Here is a 20,577-nt window from a genome sequence, read left to right on the forward strand (position 1 = left end):
GGTTACAAGAATGGCCTGTATCCATAGTACCTAGATTAACAGGTCATCAAGATCCTAGCACATATCTACCTACAGTTTAGCAGGACATCCAGATGGTGGAAAGGGTACTGAGTAAATCCCAATGACTTGCTGAAGTGGGACAGGATAATAAGCACAGTCAGGTTACAAAAAGACATATCCAAAACCAAGATATGAGAAGAAGGCATAAATGAATGACTGAAACAAGTTTACATTAAAAAAAAAAAATCTGCTTTCCTGTCTTAGGAGGTCTTGCATTGTTGTTACAAAATTGCAACATTATTTCCTACAAACCCTACCTATTTAACATGTTCTTTGGCATCATAAAAGCAGATAATCTATTCTGTGTGTTTACAGTGTTTTCTACAAAAACATATTGAATGAATTCACCTGTTTTGTTATAATTGGGCTAAGACTGAATTAAGTATTTTTGGATCACACTTTCTGCTAACTTCCAGAAATGCACAATAAGATCCTCACCTGTTATGCATTGCTAGAACTTTATTAAAATCAAGAGAGCTACAACACTCTACACTAGCTGTGGATCTGCTACATTAGTTTTTTATTGGGTGCAAGCAGAACTCAGCTGCTTGTGTACTTGCTTCAGACCAGAGGTTTCATGAACAGGTTGCTAACGCTGGATATATTTTCAAATGAAAGATATGTTTTAAAAAGATGTATAATCAGGTGATCTACAATTGTTAAATGATTAACAATATTTCTGAATAGCTTTATGAGATGTATGTGTCAAATATTATGCACTTTTTATAGTTGGGGGATTGACATCTAGAAGGTTAAGTGGCTTGCCTGTGGTCATATAGTGTTTCCAAGCTTTCAGCTCTAGGCTGTTCCAATCCCCATTTTAACCACAAGACTTGGCTGTCTTTCAGTGAGGTTAATACATGACTGTGTGCTATTAAAGTAATGATCAATGCTATCTAAGATGCTTGCTTGAGCATTTAAGGTTAAATGGAAATAAATTTTGTTCTGTAGTGTTAAAACTTGGCTTATGTGTTGCAAACTAGGTCAAATGTTATCCACACCACTGGTGATAAGACTGAGTTGATTTCTAACATTCCTAAGCTAAGAAGTAGTGATTTACAGACATTTGTTTCTAGATATCAAAAAATTACATCTCAAGGACAGTTCTGAAGAGATACCAGGGCCTGAAAAATTATCTTATCCTTAGGCCTGTAAATGCTGCCAACTTCTCTTTCATTGATGTATACAAAATTCATGAGTAAGCAATTATTTTTTAATATATATAGTAGTTGCTTGGAGTTTGCTTAGCATTATGATTGCCTCTTGAATTCTCAGTAGGACTGGAAGAAAGGGTTTAACACACACAGCAGAAAGATAATACAAGTTACTGGAGACTCTTTAAATCTTTACTGATTTACATCTTTGATTTTTTGTCTGTTTTGCCCTCTTCTGTTCTTCCTGCTAGGAGTTAGATGGAAGCTCTGTAAAAGGACAGCTAAAAGAAAAGTATGAGTGAGCTGGCTGGCAGAATCACAGAATCATAGGGAGATTTGGGTTGGCAGGGACCTTTAAAGCCTATCTAGTCCAACCCCTTGCTGTGGACAGGGATATCCTTCATTAGACCAGGTTGCTTAAAGCCCCATCCAACTCGGCCTTGAACACTTCCAGGGATGGGTCATCCACTGCTTCTGGGCAACCTGTTCCAGTATTACCACCCTCATTTGTAAAATATTTATTCCTTATGTCTGATCTAAATCTACCATCTTCCAGTTTAAAACTGTTGCTTCTCGTCCTGCCACTATGGGCCTTGGAAAGTCTTATAAGCCTCCTTTAAGCACAAGGAGGCTGCTATACGGTCTCCCTAGAGCTTTCTCTTCTCCAGGCTGAACGCCAACTCTCTGTCCTCACAGGAGAGATACATCAGACCCTAGACCCTTTTTGTGGCCTCTTCTGGACTTGCTCCAGCAGGTCCATGTCTTTGTTATATTGGGGACTTCAGAACTAGATGCAGGACCCAACTGTAAACAGTTTCTGTCATTTTCGGGATGTCTTCAGCCCTTTGCCTGCCAATCTCGGAGGTAACCTGCAGCCACCAGGGGAGCTCTGACTACTGCAGGTCATCCGTCTATCCTTCAGCCTATGAGCTCCTGCACTTGTTTGATCCCTCTCTCCTGCAGAGGGTGAAAAACTGATACGTTTGTGTGCATATGTTATTGAAGGTGCTTTTAGATTTCCTGGAAAGTGCCTTTTCCCCTCTTCCCTTCCAGGCACCATTTCCAAGCCTTTCAGGCCACTAGGTTTGGCCTTATGATGTTTACCACACAACAGGGTATAACTCTGCTTTAGTTCCAAACCCACAACCACCGGGAATTTGTTCCTTGCTTTTAGGATGCTGAAATAGGAAATGTGTCTTATTTGTGGATAATAACGTGTCACCACCAACTAATAATTCATCAGCAGAGCCAGGGGACATTTTCTGCCTGGGCAGAAGTGAAGCCCGGGGCGCTCCCCCCGCCCCAGCCCCGGGCCCCGGCGCCGGCAGGCGGGGCCGGATTGCGCGGGGGAACGGAAAGCTCCGGACCGGGTTTCCCGTTGTCCCGGTGCCATCCGGGGGGAAGAGTTTAGGTGGCAGCAACCCCGGGAGGGATGAGGACGGTGAAGGTGCAGTGGTTGCTTCTCCAGGTCTCCCTTCTCCGCCTCCGCTCCCCGCCCTGCCCTCGGCCGGCAGGCCAGGGGCCCTGGCCCAGGTGCGGCCCCGGCGCGGCATCGCGGCCGCCAGCGCAGCGCGGGGGGCTGGGCCGGGGGGTCACTGCGCGCTGGGGGACCGGCGGGGCCGGGCGGGCCCGGGGCTCGGCAGGGACCCGCTGTGCGCCGCGGGACAGCGCCCGCAGGGTGTCTGTGTGTGTCTGTGTGCGAGTCGGTGTCTCTGTGTGCGAGGCTGTGTGTGTGCACAGGCTGCTGTCCGCAAAGGCTGCTTCGCTGCTGCTTTGAGGTTTCTAACTGGATTTACGTGTGTGGGGAGTGTTGGTGTCAGTCCGGAGGTCTCAGGCCCCTGCAGCAGAACATAGGTTTATCCTTAAACTAGCCCTGCTTCATCATCATAAATCTTTTATTTTGTTTGCTTCAGGAAGTGTTTTGGAAATATGCAAGGAAGATAGGGGAGAATAAGGGGTGTTAGCTTTGAGGAGGAATAACACTTGATTTCTGCACAACTGGCGGGTGAAGGTTCCATTTCTAGTGTGAGTTGTGTCCCCGTGGCACCAATCTAAACTTTTCTCTTGAGAGAGCTGGTGAGGAAATCCATCAGACAACGTGTTTGTCTCAGTTCCTCTTGCTCTGTCACATACTATGTTTCATAAATCAGCAGGTAGATTTTCACTTTTCTGTTGTGTAGTTAGTATAACTGGAAGCAACTTATGTTTCTTCACCCATCTATTATTATAATTCATTTTCTTATATAATTGTTTCTGGGAAGCTGTAAGTATTAGCATGCTTCAAGGATCTGAGGATATACTACTAATAATAATGCAGAAGAACCCTCCATGGCAAATTTTGAAATATATTGAATTTTCAAGTCTTAATTAGCTTGTTTTGAATTACAGTAATGAGCAATTGGAAAGCAAGCAAGAATATTTATCTGTATAGGGTCAACTATATGAGTGTGGGAATTTGAGAGATGTTTGTACAATCTTTTTTGAAAACCTCCAGTGTTGGAGGCAGAGCAATCTCCCCCCATAACTTATTTGTATGTGCATTAAAAGAAGCTTTGCAGCTGTAAGGGCAATAATGTACTTGAATCCTCTACTATAATATGAAGCCATTTCCATTCACAACTATAAATGGTTTGGGAAACAGCTTATTTCTGTTTACCTTAAAACAAAGGTTCTTATGCTTTGTTTTGTAGGGCGTGTGTTCTTTTTAATTGTGTCTCTTCTTTTTTAATTTGAACATTCCCAGTTACTTTAATCCTTTCTTGTATATTTGGCATTTAAGCTCAGATCATTCTTGATCCTCTTCTCTGAATTCATTCCAATTAGTTCATATGTTTGACTGGATTTGAAGGGCAGTATTCAAAATTGGATAGAGTACTCCAGCTGCATTCTAAACAGTAGTAAGTAATAAGAAAGATTTATGTGCTTTCAAAGCTTTACATCTGTTCATGCATCCTGGTATGGATGGTAGCTTTTGGCATATTCACCTTCTGTTCCAACTTAAACTCCGGGTCTTTCCTGCACAACTATAACCTAGTAAGTTTTCCCCCTTCCAGTTGGTTATTCTGGTCTAAATTGAAGGCCTTGTATTTATTCTTATTAAAGTGCCCTTCCTGGTTGGTTTGTTTGTTTTGTTTTGTTGAGGGTTTCTTGTTTAAAAAACAAACAAAACCAAGGCAAACTTCTCTGATTAGTTAAGACTAGATTTGAATTCAGAATTTTCTTCCATTATGGTTTCATGTTGTTGCAGCTTGCTGCCCTCTGTAATATTAAAAAAATAATCTGTAGTCAATCACTAAACAATACTACTTAGGAGGATCTTCTGTGGACCTTCAATGGCCTATGTTATTTCTTGATTCTATTTTTCTGCATGACCTTACAGCCAAGATGAAAAGTAGTGTCAGTTTAATAGTAAATTGGACTTACTAAATCCTTATCACGTAGGGAAGTACATTTTCTAACTCTAATTAGGACAAGCCTGTGTACTTGCAAGGCTGGCAGGAAGCAATATTCCAAGCTTGTCTTTTGCTCTTTGATCTTTAGTAGCAGCATGTTTATTCCTTAGATGTGCAAGGCAGAGAGCACCCTGAAATAGATGTGGAGAAGCCTGTCCTTAGTAAATAGGATTTGAAAATGTATTTGGGCCACACAGTAATGCCCATCTTGGCTCCTTTCTCCTTCCCCTGCATCCCCTTAGTTTACCCTATCTGAGCCTTTAGTTTTTCACAGGGCAAGCAGATCGCAGCAAGAAGCTATACTCTGCTTTTAACACCTTGTACTACAGGGCATTTTCCTAATTCACGAGATAGAAACTTTAAAAAAATTATAAGCTAAATACAAAATCCCTTGTGTAATGTGCCACAGCTGTCTCTTACTTTGGACTTTTTTCCTTGCATGTCATTGTAGTGTTTGAGCATTTTCCTGATGTGTAAATTAGATCTGTATGACAGTATGTTATCTGAAATTCGTCAGTCTTTACAGTTCTTCTGCGGGAGGTTTTCTTTAATGGAGGCTGCCTTGAGCTGCACAGAAACTCAGCATAGCAGCGAAGCTTTTCTGCTTTTCTCAGACTGCCTGTCTCTAGCTTCATGGTAGCACAAACTAGAAGACATTTGGTGTCATACACTTAACTCTTTCTAAATTTCCATCTTTCACACAATGTGACAACTGGGAGGAAAAGGGGATCTCCTAAAAGTGTGGTTTTTTGCTTCTTCAAAAAAAGACTGAAACTGAGTAGCTGTTAGAATTCTACAGGAAAAGAGAATAGGAAAGTAAAAGTTGACTTTCTCGACTGCTTTATCTATCCTGAAGTATTTCAGTGAGATTAAGTAAATTCTTAGTGACAACCACATGTAAGGCAGACATCCAAATGTTACATATTAAGGCCCACAATTATATAGGAACAGGTCTGTTAGAGGCGGAACAATCCTACCAGATGATCATGTTTTCTTTCAGTTAAGCTTAAGAAAAATCTTGATTCATCAGATACCTTCAGTCTTTGTGCATGTTTCTCAAATCTCATTGTACTTATATTTAACTTGCTTTCAATTGCAGGTTTTCATTCTTTGCAGTTACTTTGAATAGATGTTTTGGATATTTCTGAATTTTTAAAAACTAAGGGCATTAACTGTGAAATGACGGGGTTTGGAGACACTGAATAAATGAATTTTTTATTCTGCTGGTATGTTGAACACATATACATACAGCTTGTTGTAACTGTGAGATACAGAAGACATTTCTACTAACTGTAGTTTCTGGTGTTTTGATACTACAATTCACAAGTCGTAACTTATGCCCTTGCTTTAAAGTTTGCTCCCTCCATCCCTTTTATATAGGTAATGTAAGTAATTCTATTGTTAGTACTGTGCTTGTGGACTGGAATACTTAATCTGTCTTAGATGCTTCAATTTAGGATTGATGTGACCAATTGAAATCAGTCCAGAGATGATTTAAAAGACCAATCTTTTTTTTTTTTTTTCTTGGTGGACCTAAAAGCAATACTTAGAAAACCCCAGAATTTTCCTAGTTTATAGAAAAGGAGATAATTCAGACTCTGAATACATAAAATTGTGACAGAGAACAATGAAAATAACTTTGTAGTAAAGAAAGGCTCTGCTGAGTGCAAGGAAAAGCTTCCTATGAAGGTGACACACTGGAGCAGCAGCCTTGCTGAGATTTTGGAACCTCCCTCAGTGGAAGTTGTTAGGGCCACTTTGGAGTGATCTTAGACATGAGTTGGCCTCATAGTGGAAGGCTTGGGCTAAATGTTTGCCGGAAGTGCTTTCTGGCTGTTTCTATGAATATTTTAGTAACTTTTCTACACTCAGGAATTTGCAAAGGTATTGGTTTTTTTTTATAAGTCACTGAGCCTCAGCTGAGACACAGTAGCTTGCCCAACTGTGTTCCGTCTGTTGAAAATTCAAGGAAAATGAATACTATTTCATTACTGTGGTTTAGACTAAAACAGTAATTATGACGAATTATGGTAACTACCTTTGTATTCATGACTTCACAGTATATGAATGGTTCGGTATCACAACTCCGATACTCTTGCTTTATAGTGAGATAGTGAACATAGCTTGTGTTTTTTCCATGTTCTGGGGGTTGTGTTTTTCTGGTTGTAGTTTATGGCTAGTGTGTTGCTCTTCCTGACTGGCTCCAGCATTTGCCATTTGAGAGAAAGTAGTATAGTTTTTCTGTACCATGTGACATAACAAGTGATTACTCTGTTACAAGGAAAGTATTTTAAGCCAAGTTAAATCAAGAGTATTCTAATCTAGGTACTTTTGGTCTCTTATGTAGAAAACAAGAGACAAACTCAGCAATCATATATTAATATAAGCTAAATAATACTCTCTTTCTTGTTTTAGGGACCTGTGAGATTTAAGAATATCTCTCCTAAGAAAATTCGCTGCTTCTACAGCCTTCCACCTTAGTGTGCAATTGATGATTTAACTTGAGACACCTATCTGAAGAAACTAACAGTAGGCAAGGTGTAATTGCCCTTTAAAAATGTTAAAAGTTCAGCAGTGTGTAACAGCTGTCAAGATACCCAAGAAAAAGCCATATATTTGTGACATGTGCTATAAACAGTTTGAAACTCCATCAAAATTAGCTAGGCATTATCTCATACATACTGGTCAAAAGCCATTTAAATGTCATGTATGCAATAAAACATTTAGGCAGCTAGTCCACCTGGAGAGGCATCAGTTAACCCATAATCTGCCTTTTAAGTGTATTGTTTGTTATAGAAACTTCAAAAATGTAATAACTTTCTTAAAGCATCAGCAGCTTCATAGTGAAAATTATGAGAATGATACAAAACAAGCAGAAAACTCCGTGAATTCTGAGCAAGGCAGGGTCACTTGTGGCATATTTCAGTGTTCTGTATGCTGGAAACCTTTTAAAACTGAAGAGAAGTGGATGCTGCATCAGTGTCTGAAGTCAGATCATCTACGTGGTGCCAGAAAGAGAAAGAAAACTCACACTTGTGAATCATGTAACAAGACATTTCCATCAAGATCCAAGCTAGAAAGACACTTCCTTATTCACACTGGACAGAAACCTTTTAAGTGTTCTTCATGTGGCAAATCTTTCAGACAGTCAACACACTTGAAAATTCATCAGCTCACACACACAGAAGAAAGGCCTTTTCAGTGCTGTTTTTGTCAGAAGGGATTTAAAATACAGAGCAAACTTGTGAAGCATAAACAGCTCCATGCCAGAAATAAGACTTTCCCCAGTACTGCATGCAAAGCAAAGGCTCTTAAGTATCCCAGACCACACAACCTGCTGGAAGGGAAAAGGGATAGTTTCAAGAATGCTGACACACGTGAGTCACAGGAGAATGACCCACATGATGTTCACTCAATTTATATTGTACCCTTTGAATGCCCAGCATGTGAGCAGTGTTTTGAAACAGAGCATGTTCTAAATTTGCACAAATGTTGTTGTCCAAGAAACAGCAGAAGTTCAAATAATGGTACAACAGCTTGCAGACACACAGTCAACATGAAAAATAAGATCCTGATGAAACTGAAGCGTACTGGAGCAAAGGCAACAGATTTTTCTTTGACTGACAGAAAAAAACCCAAATCAGGTCATGTTAGAAATCCTGACCTGGTTGCAGCTAGAGATCAGTGTTCTGATCAGCATGCCTCCACTAAACCTTCCAAGGATTGCCACAGCAACCTTGACATGCATAAAGCACTTAGTAATCAGATGAAAAGAACGTTGACTGTGCCACTACCTTGGCAAGAGTACCTGCAACCTCACAACTTGGGTGTTAATTTAAAAGGTGTGCTTACTGGTGAAAGCATGTTAAACGTTGATGATTCACCGGATAATAAAGATGATGCTTTTTATGGTTCATCAAATGATAACTTCTTTGATAATCCAGAAGTACGTCACTGTGCTTTTTCAGCTTCTGCTAAAAATATACATAACAGACACAAAGTGTGTCAATGTGACAGATGTGAAAAAATTTTTCCATCTTCATCCAAACTTCAAAGACATTATCTTATACACACGGGACAGAAGCCCTTTGGCTGTAATGTTTGTGGGAAGACATTTAGACAATTAGCTCACTTAAAAAGACATCAGCTCACCCATACTGAAAAGAGACCCTGTAAAAGCCCCATTTGCCAGGTAGAATTTGAAAACCTGAACAAACTTTTCAATCATCAGGGAGATCACATTGAATTTAAGTCTTCTCAGCCTGTGGGTTATTCTCAAACACCTTCACAGCCATCTGGCTTTCAAGAATTTGAGCTGATTCAGTCAAACCAAGCAGCTGAAATCAAAGTTGAAATTGAGTCGGGGAATTTTGTGCTTGACACCAGCAGTAGAAACCCACAGCTGTATTTGTGTAGTAAATTGTTGGAAACAGAGCAAAACTGTAACAGTTATTGGCATAATTTTTCTGAAGGTACTGAGAAAAGTGAAGTTGTTAACAAATTGTATCAATGCAGTATCTGCTTTAAAACTTTTAAATCTCCTTCTAAGCTTGAAAGACATTACCTAATGCATGCTGGACAGAAACCTTTTCAGTGTTTAGTTTGTGGAAAAAAATTCAGACAGACCCCACATTTGAAAAGACACCACCTTATTCACTTTAAAGAGCTTAAAGCTTAGCTTCACTGAGCAACAGGAGAATATATTGTTTTTATCAAAACTGGATAATGTCCTATGAAATCATAGATTTAAACTTTTGGTTGCATAATTATTAAAATACTTATGTTAGACCAAACAATTAACTGAAGAGGATTATATTTTTCTGTTACACGGATGAGCTGGTGAAGAGTTAATATGCTGTCTTCAGAACTGTCTACTTGTTATAATTTGTGAGATATGAATGTTGAAATGTTTTAAAAAATGCAAAAAAACCCACTCTGCATTCCTTTGGCTAAATTAATTTATAAATAACATTCTTACTGTATTAATAGTGTTGCAGTAATCTGCAGTGCTCCATGAATCAGATATTTTAAAAGTTTTACCTTTTTCTGTGTAGTATTTTATGTTCAATGACAACTACCAGAAAAGTAAAGACAAGGTAATTGCCACAATATAAAAAAAAATGGTCCCTTTACTTTCTTCTGACTCCCTATATGTTGCAAGCAAAGGACACGTGCTGTATTTGTTTCATATTTTTAAAAAATGGATATTTTTAGAAAAAAGATACAAAAAAGGAAGAAAGTACAAAAGGGGAGAAATGAGAAAATGGGAAAAACGTGAGGTTTAATGAGAAAAATGTTGATGTGGCATTATAGAACATTCTGTTTTCTATAGAATAGAAAAAATGCTTTTTAATGTGCTTGGAGATCTATTCCTCATCTTGGAGATGAGAAATTAGATTATTTCCCTTTTTATATAAAATATAAGGAGACAATGCTATAATGTTAGGATTTATAATCAATCCATTTCACTACTTGATTAACTCCACTTCCTTGTATATCCCTCGCCTTCTCTGGCTCTTTTGGCCAATTCGTATATTACTGAACTATTTTTATGTAAGAGAAGTGGACAAGAAATTATCATTAACTTTACAAACGTGCTTACTATCTGTTCTAGTCTCCCTTCCTTCTATCATACATATTGAACCAGTAAAAGAAGTGTTCTCTAAGATGTGATAATAACTCAGACAAGCAGTTTTGCAAGGAAGTCATGTTCTCATTATATTAAATATAAGAGACTGAAAATTACTTTTAGCTGAAATTAAGTAATTCTGATTTTGTATTAATAGAATCTGTAGCTATACTTTCTGCTAAGTAGATGGCTTTGTCCTTTGTGCTGAAGAGGCTGGCAAGAAGTGTAAGTGCAGTGGAGCTTTATACATTATGAACAAGAATGAAGTTTGTTTCTTTTTTATTTTCCCCTGAAAAAACTACCTTTTAGGATACTTTGTTTGTTATACAATTTTCAGTAGTTGAAACCTGAAGTTTTTAATCCTCTTTCTAAATTAGTATCTGTAAGATACATGACATTCTCTATTTAAATAGATCCATATTTATTTAACTAAAATGGGTTTGATTTTTTTTTTTATTTTTGAAGTGGTGTGAGCTTTGTAGTATTTGGTGAATATGAAGTGAAGGGTAAAGGGCGTTTTTATTTTCATACATGTTATTCTTTTCCATTTTCAGAGAAAATAAAACCAGGAAAAATACTCAGAAACAGTCTGTAGTTACTATGATTTTTGTGTGACAGACAAATTCAGTACATTAATAATGACTATAGTTATATATTGAGATTTTTTTCTCCCTATGTGAATTGTTTCATATTGAAAGAACACTGTATAAAATGTTTTGAAAGGATATTGCTGAGCTCTTTTAAAATACCTGTAATAAACTATTTATATTGTACTTTTATTGTATGCTTTTTTTTCAAACTACAGTTTTGAAACTACTTAACATTCATTATGCAGAAAAGACTGCGTATCAAAATAACTAACTTTGTATGTTAGACAATAGCTTTTATTTCAGATATTTTTTATTATGAAGTATAAATATGTTTAAACATAATGAGATCTTTCTTAAGGAGTTACAGTCATTTAAAAATGCTATGTTTGAGAGTAATGTTTAGAGAACACTTTTTTGTTTTGAAAATATCAGTAAATGAAGGGGAGGTAATACAGAAAGATACTTTTGAGGGATGAATAGACATTTGTGCAAAGTGTTACTATCTGATTAATTTGCAAAGCAATGAAATCTTTGGGCTTGGATTTCAGAAGGGCAGTAAGAGCCACTCTGTTTATCTGGCTCTCTGTCCCTTTATGAAAAGTTTTGTGTCAGTATAAATTCATGATTTTAAGGGGTTAATTGCAGACATTAGCTAGAAAGGGGTAAAATTGTTTCTAAGAGTCAGGAGAAAAAACTCTGAAGTTGAAATCCTGTGTCCTTTGCAGTTAACAGTAAAATTCACTGGGACTGCCATACTAACTGATCACATCATCCATTTTCTACCTAGGAAATGTGGCTATGGATGTTTTTAAAATGTTTGTGCTGCACTGTCATTGCAATGTGTCATAAATGAGTGTTTTAGGTTGCTCAAAGAATCACTGGCAAAGGTATCTTTAAAAGCAGGTTTAATGTAAAAGTGAAGGCACGACAAAATTGGTTGACAAGGTTCACTCTACTACTTATTAGATGGTTAAAGCACATGGAGAAAAATCAGACTAAAATCTAAAATAAATCAATTTACAACTAAAATCAACCTAAAATGATCTGTGTGGAGGCTGGGGATGGAAAAAGGGTAAGGATGGGAAAGAGTAAGGATAAAAGGAATAAGGGAGACCCTCCAGCTGAGGGTCTTCACAAGGTTCAGAGGGCACTCCCTTGCCAAACTTTCTCCTGGATTTGACCAATGGGGTGGCAGTTGTACCCCCGCACAATGTTGGCAGAAAATCAAAACTTACATATATGTGTTCCTATATATGTCTACAGAAAAATTCAAAAAGGAAAAAAAACAATGATAAATCACAGAAAAACTGTTTAATCACTTTTGTAGCTGCTTCTCATCGAGTGCTGGGTTTCTCCTTTGGCTGTGATCTGCTCTATTTCACCCAGAGCCAACAAGAAAAGTTAGTGAGGCAAATTGAAGATAGACACAAAAGAAACTTAATTGAAGTTAATGAGACCTTAGGCTGGATCTAATGTTTAGTTTTCCTGGCTGCCTTCTAGTGTAAATGTAAAACTCTAAAAGTCATAATCTTGCAATAGTAGCTCATTTGAGTAACACTTTTCTAAGTACAGTTGAATGACTCTTAAATCAATAAAGACTATGGATTCAGCCTGTCTAATGGCCCCTTGTAATAATGTTGAAAATGCCTAGATCTCCTAAATAACTAAAGTGGTCACGGTTCATATTTCTAGTGCAAGGTTTTGTGGATTTTTAAAGTGCAAGTTTTAACTTAATAGCCTAGTTTTATGGTCTGATGGCTGTGGATGAGATGTGTCTGAGAGGCAGTTATCATAAGGAAAATTGAAATTACAAAAGTGACTATGCTCTCATGTAATGCACTTTATCCAGGTTAAGCAAATTAACTGTACTTTTGTACTTTTTCATGTAATGACTAGTTCTGTCAAGCAGCTTTTAAACGGCATTTTTTTAGCATCTGTTAAAAAGGTGAATATTCAAAGTCCATGCAAATGAAGGAGAAATCAGTCTTATGCCAACAAAATCACTCATAAGTGATCATATCCCTGTTCAGAAACTATTGTTCTAACATAAAAGTGTCATTATATCTGTCCTGAGTTATCACAGGTCTCTGAATGCTGTTTACTTCTCTGCCATTCCAGTTCCTGTCTGCTTCCAGGATATCCTAAAGTGTGACTTGACTCTGTTATGCATCTGACATGATTTGGATATGTTGCTGAAATGTTTCCTCATCACTGGAATCCTTCCAGTGTCCCTGGTGCTGAACTGTATGGATCTGTGAAATCCCATATGTGACTTCTAGTCCAAGAGTCACGGAGGTGGTTGTTGCACGTGTGCTGCCTTGGCATGCAACATAGTGCCTGAGGATGTGAGTGCATGAAGATGCAAGAAGCTGACCGGTGATGATGTAGACTGTGGCCTGTCATTCTCCACTGAAAGTCATCTGGGTGTGTAGGGTAGTAAGAGCATATGGATATGGTGACTGTCCAGCTTTGCCCATGGCACTTGAATGTCCCTTGCTGGCAAAGTGAAGGAAGGGAAACAGAGAATTATGTGGCCACTGCTATATGAAAAGTAAAAAACTGTTCCTAAGCATGGTGTCTCCCATTTGTACTGCTAATGCACTGCACTCGTATTCTATTGACATAAAGGAAAACATTATCTTTCTGGCATACAAATTTGCATTATTTTATTTGTGCATTTTTTTAGGGTATAAATTTTAATCCTTAAGTATGTGTTTGCAAAAGGAGCTGGCTGAGCTACCGAAAATCAGATGATTTCCTCAGTTTCCACTTTATTTTGATTCTCAGATGATCCTGAAAATACATCAGAGAGATTCCTGTTAGTGACAATATAGACCTACTAAATTAAGTAGAAATCTGCTAAGCCATCTAGACACCTCAAATGCACCAGGCAATTTGAGGATAATTTTTAAGATCAAAACATGTTAGGATTTTTTCATTACACTGAGAGCAACCTTGGATTAGTACCTTGGCAACCTTATTTGCCGTAGTGCACTTTATCTCATATTTAGACTCTGGGTCTTAATAATAGCAGGTACTTGGGTAGTGAGAATATCTTTGTAAGAATTCCCTCAGGCGTTGAATAGCATGTCTGATGCTAGTGCAATTAGTGGAGGAAAAATGTCCATTTGCCAATAAGCTAAAATGATTTGTTGTGTATTATTGTAGTTTATATCATAGTAGAAGGGTTTTTTTCAGTAAGAGGAATTATTAAAAGTCATTAAATTATTTTTCAGTATTACACCGTTGTGACTTTGCTGTCTTCAGCAGGTATTCTGTTTTATTGCCATTTTATCCTCTCTTAAAATCCCGACATGCTAATGGAAATGTCTACCAAAAACCTAGAAAATATGGAGAAAAGCAAGGATGAAAGCTTTAGGAGACTGGAGCTAGCTCTCAGCATCTTAGAATTGCTCTGCCTCTGATTAATTTTATGCTGCATATTAGATACACTTCAGTTTTGTCTGCAATCTGTTTTTTTTTTCTTTATTGTGAGGAAAGATATGTGATCAAGGATCTACTTTTACAATGATGCTGCAAATAGACCCAAATTTCTATAACACTTCTCATGCCAGCACTAGCAGAAAGGAAATTATTTGCCTTATAATCTCATTTCAGTGATGAAGGCACCATGTTTCTCCATCAAACAGATTTATTTCATATTAATTTTTTTCCACATAGAAACTTTATCACATAAAAGCCTCTCATAGGATTTCTAGCAAATATTTGTGGACCTTTTCTGGCCATTGGTCTCTTAACTTCTAACTGTGGTTCTGCCTCAGTTGGTAGGAACCTAGCTAAAATTCTCTGAAAAGAATTAGAATAGCCCAGAGTCTGCTCTGACTTGAGCTGTTACCCAAATGTGAGCCCAGCAACAGAAAGCTCAGAATGACACAAAGTCTCCTATTTCAGCATTCCCTTCACTAGACACACTGCTGCTATTCTGGGATATCAAAGCATCTGGGTTGCTGAATTAACCATATTTTTCTCTAGTCATGAGCTCAGAATATCCATTGAAGTTACTGTAAGTTTTGCACAAAAATCAAGGGCAGTACATTGGCCAGAATGTGTGCTAAATAAATATTTATACACAAATCAGAATGCTACTGATGGCTTCTTTACACTTTAAAATTCTAAATATTTTAAGAAGCATCTGTTGCTAAACTGAGGCATAATTTTTGAAAGTACCCATATTTACTGAGTGGAAGTACACATATTTAGTGAGATGAACACGGTGACAAAAGCCTTGGACTAGAAGAATACACATAAATAAAATAGTTAAAGGAATTAAAGCTATAAAGAACAGGCTGAACATTTAGTTTCTATGAATATTAACTGATATGAAGGATAAGCTATAATCAAAGGAATAACCCCTTGTCATTGTGCCTAAGCTTTTTAGATGTTGAAGGATTGCTCTGATCTTTTTTGAGAAGCTGTTCCAAATTTTATTTACCTGAAAGCAGGTTTAAATCAATATATTTCTTCTACAATATCAACAGGTAAGAGACACAGGAGATTTCAGATCTTTTTTGCTTAATGTACATAATATTCTGTTTCTATGCCATTCATCCCCTCATCCCTTTCAAAAACTTACATAACATTGCAAGGAATGTTTCAAAATGTTGCATATTCATAGTCACTTTCCTCCTTTGGTTAGAAGAAAACCTGCATGTGCAAGTTTGAATATATACATGATAAGACCTGTAATTCTCATGTGTGGAGATTTCTGTTTCAGAGCTTCTCAGAGGGATGCCTCTTGAAAAACCTCGTGTTTATGTGTAAAAGTCAACAAGCTAAGATAAAAGCTGATTTTAAAGTGATACGTTCTCCTAAGCTTGAGAGCCTTGCTTCACAGAAAGCCTCAACAGGCTTGATCCTGCATGGGAGCTTTAGGCCTAGCTTGAAACTGTACAGATGAACCACCAAGAAAACAACCCATGGATGGCAGAGCGTGGAGCAGTACAACAATGCTGTCAGTGACCTGCTTTTCTGTTCACCAGAGTGGTGTTAGCTATAATGAAACAGTCTCCACCGTGGAAAGGAGGTTTCAATATCTTCAATTCCGCCTTATGTCAGGGGAACCTCTGTCATTTCTGCTCCTCTGGCCACCAGGACAGGTGGCAGTAGAGTTGTGATAGCCACCCCATTGCTCCAGATCAAAGAGCCAGGAGTAGCTGCTGTGCTGCAGTGACCAGGCTGAGGCACATGGGGAATCATCTGTCCCTAACACAATGCTTGCTTGGAGGAGAACAAGTCAGTTGTCCATCAGACAAGATGGTGGTTCATAATTTTCAAGGAATCTGGTGACTGGACTGGGTAAGGTAATTCCATTTGGCACCCTGACTGCAGTGCTGGTATTTGTCACCTGCTTTGGAATAAAACTTTTACAGCAAAATGTACATAGGTGCAAGATGGTATTCGTACTGAGTCTGCATTTCAGTGCAGGGTTTATTTATGTCTAAGAAGCTGAAGGGTAAACCTCTGTGTGAAAGAGAAAAGTAAAAAGTGAAATGGCATTTATATTAGAAGTATGGCCCTGCTGAAATTAGTTTCACTGATCATGTTTCACTGACAACCCTAAAACAATAACAAAAAAAAAAACAATTAATATTGGAAATCCTTATTGATTAATTGTTTGTAGTTTTCATCGGTAGAAATTAATAATTTCTGTGACTCTCGGTAGAACCTAAAATAATCTAAAAGGTAGACAAGACAGAACATAGAATCAACTCCTGCTGATTATCACTAGGTACTTTCTGACCTACTGAAACTGTGTTCAGGAGAGTATCATTGAGATAAAAGCAATGATGACCTTGGCTTACACAGTTTGCAAAGAGAGGGAGAAAAGCGTTTTTTTCTTAGCTACAATAATATAGAAGGGCAAGCATCCAAAACAAGAAGAGCTAATTAAGCAAGAAAGCAGCATAGAATATAAATTGACCAGGACTAGGTATGCAGCCTAGAAATGAATAATAGTCTTGAAAACTATCTACTCAAATGTGTGACTTTTAAATAATACATGTCTTCATGAATGTATTAACAGATTTTTTAAAGGAATATTTTATTTTCTTGACATGTTAAGTCAGTGAGTACAGAAAGATGGAGAACTTCAGAGAAGGCTGTGGGGATGACAGGGTACGGGGTATTATTTTTCCTCAACTACAAAGGAGTTTGGGGTGGAAAGTCTCAGAGGTGCCTCCACTCAGGGGGGTAAACTGAGCATAGGCATTCAAGAGACCAGTCTTAATAGGCAGTTGTGAGCTGGGGTCAGAGGGGGGACATAGGTACAACACTGGGTGTCGTTATACCTGGTCTAACCACAACTCTTTAAAGGTTGCCCTGCTCTTGAGGCTTGAAAGTGATGTGTTTTTCCAAACCACTGATTTATACTTTTGCTATTCATTTGTAGTCCTACTGTCCCAGCAGTCTCTAACTAAACAATATGCCTTATAGAGAAAAATTTAATGCATTATTTATAGGGAGGGGATCTTTATCACTTTATTTGATATTGTCACTTAGGCATGTAATCATATTACCTACCATTAGGCATGTGATATTAGTTTCTGATATCAGAAGCTCCTTCAGCAAATGAGAGCACTTAAATTAGTTCTGATCTGTGCTCTGGAACGACCTCTGTTGCCACGTTGACTGGATTGACTGTAGTGAAGTTTAAGAAAACTCATCTACTCACAGGGACACCCAAGTGCCAAAAGATAGGTAAATGTGGATTCGTTCTTGAGCTTTCATAGCTTTGATAAAATATGGAAATTTGCAGGTTTTGAAACATGCCTGATGATCTATCATAGGCAAAAGCCAGAAGGTTTAGGTTAGCCTTGCAAGGCTGTTCTAGAAAATTTACCAAGTCCAAAATGCATTTGCCTCTCCCGATTGTCCATCTTAAACACAAGGCTCCTACCTGAAAGCCAATTGCAGAAGCTTTCCTATTTTCAGCCCATATTTATAGGTGATATTTATAGGACATTTCTTTGTCCTTCGGTAGTTCCTTCCTTTCCTGTCATTTATCCCTGTAGTTTACTTATGGATAGCAAAGAGTAGTCTCTTTTCTTTTGTTTGCCAAACTGACAAATTTTTCTGATACATGCAAATATAAGCTATGTATGTTGACTTCTGAGGCAGGCAAATATAGAGCAACCAAAATGTGGAAGGCAACTTGGGGAGGACACTGTAGGCAGTATGATCAGCTAAGATGCAGCAACATGCTAATATGGCTCAACCAGCCAGCTCAGGTGAATTTTACTTGTATTTTCTACACCTGTCCATGGATGCAAGTGCTAGCAGTTGTACTAGGTGATGGAGAAAGGGCAGACACCAAAAGGTGTAGTTGTATTTGCATAGATTTTGATTAGCCTAAGTCAGTCACAAGCTACAATCTCTAAGCTGTTTAATTTAAGCTGAAGCATCTTAATGCACTGAGTTTTTAATATCAAAATTTAAGTGTAAGGTGGGGTACATTGGTTCAAATGTATTTTAAGTGCTTTGCATTTACATATTTTTCATCAAATACAGATCTCTAAAGGTTTCAGTGACAAGACCATGTTCAATCCTTGTTATTTATAGAATTTTTTACTGATACTTTTGTAACTTTTTGGTTTTACTAGTTTTCATGCAGAAAATGTAAATTTTCAGGGTCTTCTAAAGTAAAGGCATGTGGTAGGCCTGTTTATTTGAATGCAGCAATTGTCTGATCCTATTCAATGTACTGTCCTTACTTTTCCCATTCCCATTGTACATTCTAATTCAGCTTCAAAAAGAATATTTAGTTTAACTTCTGCTTGAAGAAATGAAATGGAGATTACTTTGATAGCAAAACAAAGGAGGTCATATTCAAACAGACTTCAATAGGATCTGCCTGGAAGTTTAAAGTACTTGAGTGGCAGGTGCTGGATAATGAGCCCAGAAACAAAGCACCATCACCTCCCTAGGGAGTCTGTTAATTTCCTCCTTAATTAATCTGTTTACCAAATAGAATGAGTTACTGCAAGCCATTCTAAAGCATTATCAAACTTCTGACTTCCGTGACCGTGCAATTTTTCCCTTGTACCTTTGCCTTTCCTCCACAGAATTATGGGCACATGGATCGGACAGGGTGCACAGCCATGCTCAGGTCTCAGTGGCAGTTGTTTGATGTTAGTGTGTTTTTCCCGCATTAGGACGGAGAGAAACCTGTGCCCTAAGTCATACATAGAACAGAAGGAGCCCCCCTAAATGAATTTACTGAGCATTGGAATGATGAGTGTGGCAGCAATCTGGCGTGTTGACTGCCTCCCTCTTAACAGTAGGAGGTTCAACAAGACCAGGTGGTGGGTCCTGCACTTTGGCCACAACAACCCCCCTGCAATGCTACAGGCTGGGGACAGAGTGGCTGGAGAGCAGCCAGGCACAAAGGAACATGAGGATACTGATTGACAGCAGGCTGAACATGAGCCAGCAGTGTGCCCAGGTGGCCAAGAAGGCCTATGGCATCCTGGCCTGGATCAGGAACAGCGTGGCCAGCAGGACCAGGGAAGTGATTCTTCCCCTGGACTCAGGGCTAGTGAGGCCACACCTGGAGTACTGTGTCCAGTTCAGGAAGGATATTGAGGTGCTGGAGAGTGTCCAAAGAAGGGCAATGAGCTGGTGAAGGGACTGGAGCACAAGGCCTATGAGGAGAGGCTGAGGGAGCTGGGGCTGTTTAGCCTGGAGAGAAGGGGGCTCAGGGGAGACCTTATTGCTCTTTACAACTACCTGAAAGGAGGTTGTAGCCAGGTGGGAGTCAGTCTCTTCTCCCAGGCAACAAGCAAGAGGGTACAGTCTTTACTGCGCCAGGGGAGGTTTGGGTTAGACATTAGGAAGCAGTTCTTTACAGAGAGTCACTGGGCATTGTAATGGGCTGCCCAGGGAGGTGGTGGAGTCACCTTCCTTGGAGGTATTTAAGAAGAGACTGGATGTGGCACTTAGTGCCATGATCTGGTTGACGAGGTGGGGTTAGGTCATAGTTTGGACTCGAGGATCTCAGAGGTCTTTTCCAACCTGGTTGATTCTGTGATTCCGTCTTTTCCCACAGCCTTTCCGCATTTAGAAGCTCCTGAACTCCCGCAGGCGGCACCGTCAGGGAAGGGGCAGCAGTGCCAGCGCAGGAGCAGCAGGTGGCGCCGCCGCCCGCCCGCCCGCCCCACGGCCGCTCTAGCGCTCGTGGCCCCGGAAGCGCTCCCGACTCCGCTGCTCCCGGCCGGAGATCCCTCCCTCGGCCTGGGCCGGGCTGGGAGTGCCCGGGACGGTGGCCTGTGCCAGGCGGCTTCAGGGGCGTCCCCATGGCGGCCACGGCGGCGTCCTCGGCCGCGCCGAAGAAGATCGTGGCTCCCACGGTGTCGCAGATCAACGCGGAGTACGTGACACAGGTAGGGCCGCCGGGCCGCCCCTCCCGCGGCGGGGGCCGGGCGCTGGAAGGGCCATTCCCGCCGCGACGGCGCCGCGGTGTTTAAATAGCCTTCCTAGGCCGTGGGTGTTGGGGAAAGGGTTTTGTTCTGTCGTTACGTGATGAGAGATGTAACTGTGTTACGTAGGAGAGGTTATTTCCCCCCAGCGCTTCCAGACTAGGGAGATTTACAAAGCAGCACTACATGCATCATGCACTACTAAAAGACAAGTTTTAACACGTGAAAAGTTGCTGAGAATTTCTTGTTGCTGAACGT

The 20,577-nt window shown here is 39.4% G+C and overlaps 2 protein-coding genes and 1 long non-coding RNA gene across 4 annotated transcripts in view; 2 read left to right on the forward strand and 1 right to left on the reverse strand.

The window, feature by feature from the left end:
* Positions 1-2,573: 2,573 nt before the first annotated feature.
* On the forward strand, positions 2,574-11,068 carry ZNF770 (zinc finger protein 770). Of its 2 annotated transcripts, none has more exons than XM_064658510.1 (2): positions 2,574-2,661; positions 7,082-11,068. In XM_064658510.1, exon 2 carries the CDS (start codon positions 7,224-7,226, stop codon positions 9,342-9,344), a length of 2,121 nt encoding a protein of 706 aa, XP_064514580.1. In that variant the 5' UTR covers positions 2,574-2,661; positions 7,082-7,223; the 3' UTR covers positions 9,345-11,068. The 2 variants fall into 2 exon arrangements, with proteins under 2 accessions (XP_064514580.1, XP_064514579.1); XM_064658509.1 differs by having other exon boundaries at positions 2,611-2,747.
* The window catches only part of AQR (aquarius intron-binding spliceosomal factor), a 68,062-nt gene continuing 50,134 nt past the window's right edge, over positions 2,650-20,577 (forward strand). The window contains exons 1-2 of the mRNA XM_064658508.1: positions 2,650-2,747; positions 19,950-20,283. Coding sequence (XP_064514578.1) covers positions 20,197-20,283 — 87 coding nt within the window. The 5' untranslated portion in view covers positions 2,650-2,747; positions 19,950-20,196. The remainder of the gene's footprint in view (positions 2,748-19,949; positions 20,284-20,577) is intronic.
* Positions 11,717-20,577, reverse strand: part of LOC135415952 (uncharacterized) — a 43,354-nt gene continuing 34,493 nt past the window's right edge. Inside the window, exon 4 of the long non-coding RNA XR_010431359.1 lies at positions 11,717-13,678. This is a non-coding gene — a long non-coding RNA (uncharacterized LOC135415952). The remainder of the gene's footprint in view (positions 13,679-20,577) is intronic.

The sequence above is a fragment of the Pseudopipra pipra genome, chromosome 6, assembly GCF_036250125.1.
Source record: "Pseudopipra pipra isolate bDixPip1 chromosome 6, bDixPip1.hap1, whole genome shotgun sequence".
Taxonomy (NCBI): domain Eukaryota; kingdom Metazoa; phylum Chordata; class Aves; order Passeriformes; family Pipridae; genus Pseudopipra; species Pseudopipra pipra.

Excerpts from the sequence above, each read along its gene's own strand:
- ZNF770 (XM_064658510.1), top strand. The coding sequence starts at position 7,224 with ATGTTAAAAGTTCAGCAGTGTGTAACAGCTGTCAAGATACCCAAGAAA.